General features: G+C 39.2%; 1 protein-coding gene across 1 annotated transcript in view; it reads right to left on the bottom strand.

Moving 5' to 3' along the window:
* The window catches only part of LOC122808100 (C-type lectin domain family 12 member A-like), a 381,899-nt gene extending 377,871 nt beyond the window's left edge, over positions 1-4,028 (bottom strand). The window contains exon 1 of the mRNA XM_044079075.1: positions 3,894-4,028. Within this exon, the coding sequence (XP_043935010.1) occupies positions 3,894-3,984 (91 nt within the window). The 5' untranslated portion in view covers positions 3,985-4,028. The remainder of the gene's footprint in view (positions 1-3,893) is intronic.
* Between the last annotated feature and the right edge of the window lie 8,206 nt (positions 4,029-12,234).

Raw genomic sequence — 12,234 nt, 5'->3', positions numbered from 1 at the left:
CTATAGCTATGTCAAGAATCTAGATAGCAACACCCAGATCTGCTCTGAGGTACAGCACAAAGGCACGAAAATTACAGAACCAACTGATATTGCCAACATCCTGGCAGATCGGTTCAGTGCTAACTTTACCCCCCTCTCACCCCCTAAAGAGCCCATATCTATACAGGAAGAATGCAGAGTCCCTGTAATCCCAACTACGCAGGTAAAAGCTGCACTCTCTAAAGCCAAAAATAGAGCATCCATGGGACTGGACAACAACCCAGGCTGTGTTTTACATGAACTTCACAACGAAATGGCTCCCCACTTAAGCACCATGTTCAATAATAGCCTCACATCAGGCTTTGTGCCCACTGAATGGCACACAGCAACAGCTGTCCCACTCCACAAAGGGGGAGCCACCAGTGATTCCAGGAACTATCAACCTATTAGCCTGACGAGCCTGGTCTGCAAGGCCATAGAATGTATCATAATGGAACTCATAAACAAAGACATTGGTAACCTCCAAACTCTGGATCCCACCCAGTTTGGGTTTGTGAAAGGCAGATCATGCCTCCTGAACCTGATCAACTTCTTTGAGGCAGTCACCAAAGCCGTGGATGAGGGTAAGGTGGTTCACACAGCCTATCTTGACCTCTCCAAGGCTTTCAACACCATCCCCCATTCTGGAATTATAGCTAAACTCACTAAACTAGGTATAAATCCCTATGTCACAAGATGGGTTGCCAACTGGCTCACTTACAGAACCCACACTGTAAAAGTTGCAGACTCCAAATCTGACCTCAAAGCAGTGACAAGTGGAGTACCCCAGGGTTCCTTCCTGGGACCTCTCCTGTTTGGTATCTACTTCTCTGAAGTACATGTTAATACAGAAGGCCTCTGGCTAACGAAGTTTGCAGATGACTGCAAACTAGGAGCCATAGTCAAGTCCCCAAATGATGTGGACATCCTACAGAAGGGCCTCACTGAGACAGATGCCTGGTGTCAGAGCCATGGCCTCAAGCTCAATGCCAAAAAGTGCAGTGCCATCCCCTTTGGTAAAAACTCTGTACCCATGAACTACCACATAGGCAGCAATCTACTTAACACCGAATGCATGATAAGAGACCTTGGGACCCAGGTGGACAGTAGTCTCTCCTTTGATAGTCACATCACCACAGTAGTCAGGAAGTCCTTCTACGTGGCACACCTCATCATAAAAGGGTTCTCATCCAGGTAAAAAGAGGTCATTGTTCCCCTCCACTCGTCACTCATTAGACCCATTATAGAGTACAATGCCCCTTTTGGAATGTACCTCACAAGACATCCGCAGCAGCTGGAAAGGCCACAGAAGTACCTCACAAAGAGGATTACTGGCCTCAAACAAATGCCCTACACTGACCGCCTCAAAAAACTCCAGCTTTACTCCATAGCATATTGCCTACTCTGAGGTGATCTCTGCCTAACATATAAAGCTATGTCAAACCCAGAGCTGTTGGACATGCTACACCTAAAGAAATCCCAATCCCTCCGAGCTACACGCTCTAGGGGCCTAAACTTTGTCACCACAATAAACAGGACATGCTGGAGGGATAGATTCCTGTCCCAGAGACTTCCTATACTCTGGAACAAGCTACCCATCTATGTCAAGCAAAGTTCTTCATTAGCACTCTTCAAGAAAAATCTTGATGAGTGAATGGGAAATACACCCCAGGGATCACTTCTGTGTCTCTGCTCGACAGTGGCACAGGAAAATAACTTTCTTGGGTGGTGTAAGCTATGGAACCTTGCTGGCTAGGCTTATGTAGGCCCTTGGGCCGATAGCCTAGTACCTACTTATGAACCTAAATAAGGGTATAGTAATAAACCAGTTTTCTACGACGTAATACACAGAGGAGGATATGCTTTCCAGTTAGAACATTCTGAAATTATTACATCTCATGAAGAGCTGACAACAAATTATGGTTTTATTTTGTACGTCACTTCAGTTTATGTTTATAAATATTTCTAAGGTATAATTTCATCTATCAAAACTGAGTTACTTGACTCATTAATTTAAGCATTGCTTTTCAAATGGAGATTTTCTTTGACTTAGAAGATAAGAAAGTACTGACTTTTGTGCAAAAAAAACAAACCATATGTATTTCACCAAGTAGTGACTACATTATGAGTAATTTTGGCAAGTAGTAATAGTGTGTGTGTGTGTGTGTGTGTGTGTGTGTGTGTGTGTGTGTGTGTGTGTGTGTGTGTGCATGCGAGTGTGTATATGTAAATGTGTGCCAGGGAGTGGGTTGTGGTGGTGTATTTTGCCCCTGCATGAAACAATTAATTTAGACACATTCCCTTTTTGATCTTCTGATCACATTTCTTTAATTCACAGCTGGTTGCTTTGTTTTTCTCTTAAAAGAATTTTGCAGACATGTCACCAAGTTTCAGGTGTCACTTTACCATGCTGTTAGCATAAAATTAAATATGCAATATCCCCTTATTTTTCATTCAGGCATCTAAAATGTCAAAAGACTACCACAGTACTTTTCAATTTATTTGCATATTCATCTGGGTTCTCGAGATAGCCGACTGTTTTATTTTCATTTGCAGCACTTACTGGAGCTATTATTTATTTATGTCTATTTTAATCAAAGCTTAGTGACAGTGCTCAGTATACTGCAAGAAATAATTAAATATATTAGTTTCCAACTGTTATAAATATATTTTAATTTCATAATTAGCCATTTTGTGCACACAGAGTTTGAACCTTGCGTATTATGTTAGCCTTTTCTAATATTCTAGTGGACAAAATAACTGCTGATTCCCATTTTATATTGATCGCTAAAATATATGTTAGACCACTTTTTTATGGGCTATAGATTCTGACCTAATTTTTTACTTTATTTGAGGAAAATGATTTATTTACATTTTCATCATGTTTCCTTTATATTATGTACATATTGAAATGGAACAGTAGACTATTGTAGCTTAGCCTATTCAATGGCAGAAAGGCATGTAGACTATCAGAAAAAGAAAGACAAAAGACAGATAGTCAGATCACCTGACAAGTAAAGAGAAAGCCAGTATGATATATAAAAGTATATAGAGATGTACTTAATGGATGTGTAATAAACAGACAGAAGTTTCAAAAGTCCATAGTTTGATGTGTGACCCCATGCAGGTTGTCATTAGTGTTTTACATTGAAAATATTCAGAATTTTTAAAGTGAAGGAATTGATGTACTAAAAGCTTAGAATCTGCATATTACCTACATATGTTAGAGAAAAATGAAAGATGTTACTGGACAGTTTAAATGTCACAGGCACCGTTGCAGCATGTGATATACTCTATTTAGAGATATTTTTAGTTTTCCATTTCTTTGATTCTTAAAAGCCAGAAAATAAGTGTCTGGAAAGCACACTTTAGTGAACAGAACTAAAACCATGACTAACACTGCATTGGTTGCTTGCGTTTTAGCTGAAAGTTAGTTTCTTTGTGAACTTTACATTTTTTGAGTCAGGTACAGTTTCTATACAAGTTAATCATATTTTAAGTAGATGTTCACTTATGCCAACTGCAACTGAATGTTAGTTCCACTCGTCTAACTTAATAAATAACACCTGAACACTGATTCTACTTGTCTAACTTAGTAAATAGCATCTGAACTCTGATTCTACTATCTAACTTCATTTGCAATATAATAAAATATAACAGTAGTACATTGTTGATTGTAGAGCAAAATCTATATAATTATCTTTTCTTTATTACAAAATACAGGAAAACAGAACAGTAGGGTAATTTTTAGTCTGTGAAAGCATACAGGCTACCCTTGAAGTTCATGCATATAAAATAATATGATATATTAGAAAGTATTCAATGCAGATAAGCTTCAAATAAAATAATACAATATTTTATATATGTTATACTACCTCGTTCTCTGCCTTTTGATGATCTTGACTCAGCAGCATTTGGGGCTAGCTGTAAAATATTCAAATCAGCATACAAGACATCCTCAGCCATCTTTTATGTCAGGCATCAGTAGATATGAAGCATATGAAACTAGGCAAATCAAATCTGCGGAGGAAGTCTAATCTGAGGTTACATTTAATCAAACTGCTTTTCAAACCATAACACATGACGAGGTTATTATGCCACATCTGAGAAGTGTAAGAATGCAGGCAGCAAAGCACATAAATGCCCCACATTTATAAGGCACATTTTGTACTGCAACCAAAATGAATATGGAAAAAGACAGATGTTGCATGTATCTAGCAGAATATATGAATGCATGAAATGTGCAAGCAATGCAATTAAGAATAATTCCACTAATATCTAGGAAAGATATACTGCTCAAAATTCTTTCATTGCCATGATTTAAATCCTTTAACAATGGAAATGCTTTGGCTAAATGGATAACTGAAACTGGATGGAAATATCAAAAATGTTCACAAAGTTAAGTGTATTTATTAATAACTGGCCTAAATGAGCCCTTTCCAAACAAGGTCTGATCAAGTGCAAAACAACTGAAATAATAAATGCACACACACACGTGTGTGTTTCACACACACACACACACACACACACACACACACACACACACACACACACACACACACACATACACGCATGCACGCACACACACACACACACACACACACACACACACACACACACACACACACACACACACACACACACACACACAAAAGAAAACAATACAAAGACCAGGTATTCCTTCATTTTTATGCCTAAGCATAGAACTGATCCTGGACTGGGTGCCAGCCCATCACAGAATGCCAACCCAGTCCATTATAGAATGCACACACACCTCAGACAATCTGGAGAATCACCATTTCCTCTACTGGCATGTTCTTGAGATAAAAGAAGAAACCATCAGAGATCCCACCAAAAAAAACAAAAAAAAAAACAAAACAAAAACACATGCAGACAAAAGGAGGATATTCAGACTGAAAATATCAGCACTGTGCGGCAGAAATGCTAACTGTTTCACCAGTCTGTCACTGTGATCCTCATATGCCCGCAGTAACAAGGAACGAGTGCTATGGTACAGAGTATGTGCTATCAGTAATGCACTGTATTACTACACCAAGCCTGTCAACACAAATAAAACAAAGATTATTTGTTGGCTGTTTCAGATTTTTCAGATTGTATAAGCAAAATTATTTATCTTTAATAGAAGCATGATATTAAACTAATATATGAATGCAAGCAGAGTGAACAGCAATCTAATATTGTCTTGGATTCTATAATTTGTAGACCTAAGAGTATAAAATGCTTATAGAAAAAGTTGTGTGTAGGGATCAATAATGAATTTTGTGAAGGAAGGCAAGATCATAGTATTATAGTTAGATTATCTCAAGAAGAGAAGAGAGAACAGACAGGGCAGCAGTTGAGAAGAAAGTCATTTAAAGATTGGTATATAGGTAATGTAGAAAGAATGAGATGCAGCTGGCAGCCATTTTGCTTTCACAGTGATACAAAGGAATAGGAGAAAGATACACCTAATTATGCTGAATGATATTTGCAGTTTAGCATAGATAGTAATAGAATAAGCAAGTACTGCATTCAAGTTGCGGTAGGAAATTAATCACTCAATGCCAGATCTGGCTTCAGGAGAAATTAAATCAGAGTGGTATACATCCAGTTTTATTTGGGTGGTAGGTCTAGTATGCCTATAACTTAGTGTATTGAGGAAATTCAATAGTAGTCTCCACTGAGAAGCAATGGTACTTGGAATGATAGACAATGTACCACTAATGGACAGAGGCAACTCCAAAATGCTTTATTCCATGCAAGGGTCTCCCTCAGCTTATCAATGGCATGATCCCAGTTATTCCCATTAGTGATTATATATAATTATTGACCATGGGATGGGCAAGGTCAATTGCTAAATAAATGGAATAGGATAATTCAAGCACAAAACGGAAAATTGGATAGGCTTAAAATGGCCAGCAAGAGCAGCTGACCTGGTACTTACCTATGGACCTGATCCTATATCCTAACATCTGTAAAAAAAGACCCATTATCACTTCCTTGCAATTTACACCCACAAATTGCAAATCATATCTTAACTTTAGTCCCTCTGCATTAACCCAAACAACATCTTTCTAGGGGATTTAAACTACCCTCTCCATAAACTTAAGTAAACAAGTGCTGGTTTGTGACTGACTGTGCAGTAGCCTAGTAAGAGAAAATTTATTTTGCTTCCTGTTTTTCACTGTTTATATGAAGAAAGGAATAGGCTGTAGATATGAAGACTAATGTTGATTTCTGTGTTGATGGTTTACCTCTTATTTTTACTGTTTATTGTTAGAAAGGGATAGGTTTTAGACAGGCAGACTCTAGCCATCCCAAGGGGCCTTGCCAGCTATAAAGTCACACAGACTGCACAGAGAACAATCCTGTGTTTAGTTTGTAATTAATTGATCTTTACTGCTAAAAAGAGGTGCTACTGTATGCATTTGCACACAATGTAAAGTAATTCCAGCTTTTATTTATTTATTTGCAGTTTGTTTGCCAGGATATTCCATTGGGCCACAAGGAGCCTGTTTTCAATGAAATCCTGGGGAGAAAAGCTCCAGAAAAACATTACAAATTACAGATTACAACTCAGGAGTGAATTGTAAGAAATACAATGTACACAAATTAAGTAAACAAATTGAGTAAAGTTGATATTAGAAACAACAGATCAATACAGTGCAATAACAGAATTTATTTACACACAATTAAGTTCTTAAGAGTTATGCTGATTCCTGCAGTTTATTACTTAAGTCCTGATTCCTGCAGTTCTTAAAAGTTATGCAAATTCCTATAATTTTTAAAAAAAATGTAAAAGTATAGGAAGCAATTTACAAAGACTTTAGGTTCAAGAGAGTAGAAGAAGTGTGGGAAGATTATGTAGGATGGGTACAGGAGCATTCCCATTGTGAAGTTAGGTGTGAGTGGAGTAAGGTTTTGAATGAAGAGAGGCTGCTAGTGATACGGATGAGAGGAGGGAGAGAATTCCAGTGGTGTGCTAGTGAGAAAGACATTATTTGCTTGCCTGGAGGCTAGGCATGTTTATGTAGTTCAATTAGATTTTAGGAATTAGATCTGAGAAGTCTATCAGCTTGATGCATTTTAAAGGTGGTGGAAAGAGAGGGGCAGAGGGATGGGCTGAAAATAAGCTTATGTGCTTGGATTAGTTGAATGTAGGTCAGATAATTGGGTAGTTCGAGCCACTTCGGTTGATGGAGTGCAATACAGTGGTGGGAAGTGGATCTGAGGCCTGTTACAAATTTTGATATTTTATTATAGCAAGAGGAGAGTTTTGTTTTGAGGGAGGATTGCAGGTTAGTAAGGTACCATATAGGAGGGATGGGATAAGGTATATATTAGCAAGGATGCCCCTGGTGGAGGGAGAGATATAATGATTGTGGTGATAAAGCATGCCAATTTTCTTATGTGTTTTTGTGATATTTACTGGTAGATGGTTATCAAACTTTAGCTGATCATCAATGAGGACTCCTAGTAGTTTAGTATTTTATCTATGACTTTTGCAACTGCTATGGTCAGAGCAATGACTTTATTCTACTTAATTTAATATTTAGTTGTATACTGTTTGTGTGATTTTTCTCACAGAAGTTTCTTTAAATCTCTTTGAATTCTGTGGTAACTGATTTTGATTATCCTTTTCTATTAGAATTCTATATTCATTTGCAGCTGAAAATGGATTCTTTAAATGAGTATGCAATTAATGATGTGCTAATCTTGTACAATGTGCTAAATGATTTATACATTTAAAAGTAGCACCTGGTAACACTGATGATCTGTGTTCCTCCTTTCAAAAGTTGGATGATTTGTTTACCATTATAGGTTCATAGGTGTTTACTAGGCTAATGACCACAAGGATCTTTTTAAGTCTAGCCATGCATCCCAAATCTATGACAAGCACTGATACCCTTGATAAGTGTAAGCATGGGCCTGGGAGATGAACCATTTACAGGTTACCTGTGTCCATTAGAGACATAGGCGCCAAACCAGGGATGAATTTCTGGTTTCCCATCCAATTGTCCAAGTTGCACTTGAATTGGATTAGGGAGAAACGCTGCTTCACATGGATGAGGAGCCTGTTTCATAGATGGGGTAGTCTCTGGGATACACACCTATCTCTCCAGCATGTCACCTTGGATCCCGGGAACTACTGCCCCATCAGTCTGATGAGCCTGATCTGCAAGGCTATGGAACGTATTATCATGGAACTTATAAAGAAAGACATTGGCAACCTTAAAACCCTGGACCCCACCCAGTTTGGGTTCGTGAAGGGCTGATCTTGTCTCCTGAACCTTACTGACATCTTCGAATCAGTCTCCAGAGCCGTGGACGAGGGTAAGGCAGTCCACACAGCCTATCTGGACCTTGCCAAGGCCTTTGACACCATCCCCCACTCTGGAATCATAGATAAACTTACTAAGCTGGGCATTAATCCCTATGTCACTCGATGGGCTGCCAACTGGCTTGCTGATAGAACCCACACTGTAAAAGTAGCTGACTCCAAATCCAGCTCCAGACAAGTGACAAGTGGAGTACCTCAGGGTTCAGTCCTGGGACCTCTCTTGTTTGACATCTACTTCTCTGAAGTACAGGCCAACACTAAGGGTCTCTGGCTAACAAAGTTCACAGATGACTGCAAACTGGGAGCCATTATTGAATCCTCAAATGATGTGGATGCTCTACAAAACGTCCTTACAGAAACAGATGCTTGGTGCCAGAGCCATGGGCTCAAGCTCAATGCCAAGAAATGTATAGTTATTCCCTTTGGGAAAAAACATGTACCCATGAATTATCACAGTGGTGGCAGTATACTAAACACCAAAAGTGTGATAAGAGACTTGGGGACACAGGTGGACAGTAGTCTCACCTTCAATAACCACATCGCCACAACAGTCAAGAAATCCTTCTATGTGGCACACCTCATCACTAAGGGCTTTTTATCCAGAAAAAAAGGAGGTCATTGTCCCACTGTACTCATCCCTCATTAGACCCATTATAGAATACAACACCCCATTTGGTATGTACCTCTCAAGACATCTGCAACAACTGCAAAGGCCGCAGAAATACCTCACTAAAAGAATCATAGGCCTAAAGCAGATGCCCTATGCTGACCGCCTTAAAAAACTCCAGCTACACTTAAAGAAATCCCAATCCCTCAGAGCCAGACGCTCCAGGGATATAAATCTTGTCATCACAATAAATAAAACATGCTGGAGGGATAGGTTCTTGACCCAGAGACTCCCCAGACTCTGGAATAGACTGCCCATACATGTCAAGCAGAGCGCCTCTTTGGCCCTCTTCAAAAGGAACCTTGATGATTGGATGGGAGAAAGGAAATTCACCCCAGGGATAATGTCAGTCACCCTGCTAGAAAGGGGTCCAGGGAAGTAAATAGTGTGGGAAGAAATAGCCAGGGAATTGTTATGGCTAGGCTTGTATAGGCCCTAGGGCTGATAGCCTAGTACCAACCTATGAACCTATGAACCTATATCCTATTTATATCACAGGCAAGGTTTAAGTCTTTAGGATGGGTAATTCTGGTGCTGTTTGTTTTGTGGATATGCAGGAGGTTCATCAGAGTGGCGTCTGGCAATGCTCTGTATGCCGGGCATCGATCTCCCCTCAAAATTCTGTAGGAGACAAAACAGGGATAGGGCCTTGAGGCAGTCTGCATAGGATATATTACTTACACCATGTATTCTTTTAATGAGGAACCTCTATGGGTGTTCCAATTGTTGGATTTTCCTGGTTAGGTACATACCAAAGGGGGCATTGTACTCAATGATAGGTCTGATGAATGTCGAATACAGTGGAACAATGACTTCCTTGGACTTAGATGCCATACCTTTGTTTATAAGTTGCACAACACAGAATGATTTCTTCACCACTGGAGACATGCGATGATCAAAGGCTAGATTACTGTCTATGTGGGTCCCTAAGTCCCTGACTACTGGGTCAACTCCAAGGGGTGTGTTGTCAATATGATAGTTACCAGGGATATATGACTTTCCAAAGGATACTGTTATGCATTTCTTGGCATTTAGTTTTAGACCATGGCTCTGACACCAATTGTTTGTCTGTGTCAGCCCCTCCTGGAGAACATTTGTGTCAGTGTGAGATTCAATGACAGCTCCTAATTTGCAATCATCTGCAAATTTAGTTAGCCAGAGACCACTGACATTGACCTTGACTTCTGAGAATTAAATGCCAAAAGGTAGCGGTCCAAGGACTGATCTCTGAAGGACTCCATTTGTGACTGGCCTCTTTGTAGAGGTGGACTCCTGAATTCTAATTTACTGGGTCTTGTCTGTGAGCTAGTTGGCTATCAGCCAGGTGACATACGGGTTTGTACCTAACCTCTTGACTTTGTCAGCAATGCTCAGGTGGGGTATTGTGTCAAATTTCTTGGCCAGGTCAAGGTAGGCAGTGTGAACGATTTTGCCCTCATCCATTGCTTTGGTGACTAAGCCAAACTGGGTTTGGTCCAGTGTCTGGAGGTTTAATATATCTTTATTGATAATCGCCATGATAATTCTTTCCATGGCTTTACATATAAGACTAGTGAGACTTATAGGTCTGTAGTTTCGAGGGTCTGTAGATGGCCCAAATTTGTGCAGAGGGATGACTGTTGCCTTTCTCCATTTATGAGGCACAAAGTCTATTTAGAGGCTGCAGTTAACTAGTAATTCCAGAGGCCCTGATAGGTCATGGTTCTTGCTAGTTAGAAGGCATCTTGGGATATTGTCTGGACCCATTGATGCAGTGTTCTTGTCTTAGAGAGAGCATTAAGGACCTGCTCCCTAGTGATAGTAGGGGAAGTTATATTTAATGACATTTCCTGAGAGAAGGTTGAGAGGGAGAGAGGAGTAAAGTTGGAGCTGAATTTATCAGCCAGGAGGTTTGCTATATCTTCTGGCTCAATATAGATGGCTTCATCTACAATGAGCTCTGCACACAATTGTGTATTGCCTTTGAGGTTGCGGACACAGCTAAAGAATGCTTTGTGGTTGTCCTTGGACTGGGAGGCCAAACTTACATCAAATTTGGCTTTGGTAAACTTTATTTGCTCTCAGTGTTGTTTGTTTAGTTTGATGAGTGCTTTTATCCCGCTGGGCACTGCACCTCCTAATTTTTGCTATGATTTTCTAGACTTAGTGATGACAATTGCACCTTTGCAATTGGCACAGCTTGGAGTACTGTTGTTACATATATTAATGATTAGACAGATGAAACAAATAGTGTTAGGTAAAGAGCAAACAGAACACACTCAGGAAAAGAAGTTTCTATTGTCAGTAAAGATCACTCAGCCCCTATTCAACAAGATAATACCACTGATAACTTTGGAAAACTGCATGCAAGTATTCAGGAATCTAAGGATTCAAAGTATATAGAAGAAAATTAAAAAGAAAGAAATGATGAAGCTCACAACAAATAAGGAAGAAAAAGAAATTGTCTCTAAAGCAAAGAGAATGCGTAGTAAAAGGACACTACCATAAAACCTTCAGTGTACAGAAGAAGGCATATTTTCCCAAAGAGAATGTTGAAAATAGAAACAATGTTCAGGTGAAAAGGAAGAAATCAAAAGTGAACATGGAAGGATTGAAGAACATTACTGTGAGAAAAAATTGGAGAAACAAGTTGACAATGACAACATGACTCAAATTGTAGATGTACAAAGCCAGCTGGATGAGAATTATATGCTTGCAAATGTAATAAGCAATGAAAACAGTGGGATTAATAAGATTAATGGTGATGAAAATCATTCCTTTGTATCAACTGACAGAAAAGATATTAATGAATAAGAAGTTTAAGATTCTTCAGATCTGCTCCGAAAATATATTCTGGCAATTGGAGATTTAATTATTAGAGGAACTTTTACTTTTGCAGAGAAGATAGTAAACATCAACTATAGTTATGCTTGCCAGGAACAAAAAAGTAGAGGACGTGAGAAAGGCCTTAGAATGCCTGAAAGTTAGGAAGTATGGATCTGTTTTTATTCATATTGGTTGAAATGGTCTCATCCACAAAGACTCTCTGAATGTTATCAGGGAACGTACAGCCCTCTTAGATAGCACAGATTGTATAGGTGCTAGGATGTTTTTTTCACAAATCCCATATAGAAAGGAGAATCAGGTCACTGTGAATAAAAAGATTTTGGGGGGGTAAATACCTACATAAAACAGTGCCCTGTTTTATAAAATGGAAAAGTGTAGAGCA

The sequence above is a fragment of the Protopterus annectens genome, chromosome 1.part1 (genome assembly GCF_019279795.1).
Source record: "Protopterus annectens isolate FY-2018-M chromosome 1.part1, PAN1.0, whole genome shotgun sequence".
NCBI classification, from domain to species: Eukaryota; Metazoa; Chordata; order Ceratodontiformes; family Protopteridae; genus Protopterus; species Protopterus annectens.
The sequence above is the reverse complement of the archived record's forward strand: the minus strand, read 5'-3'. Positions and strand labels throughout refer to the sequence as shown.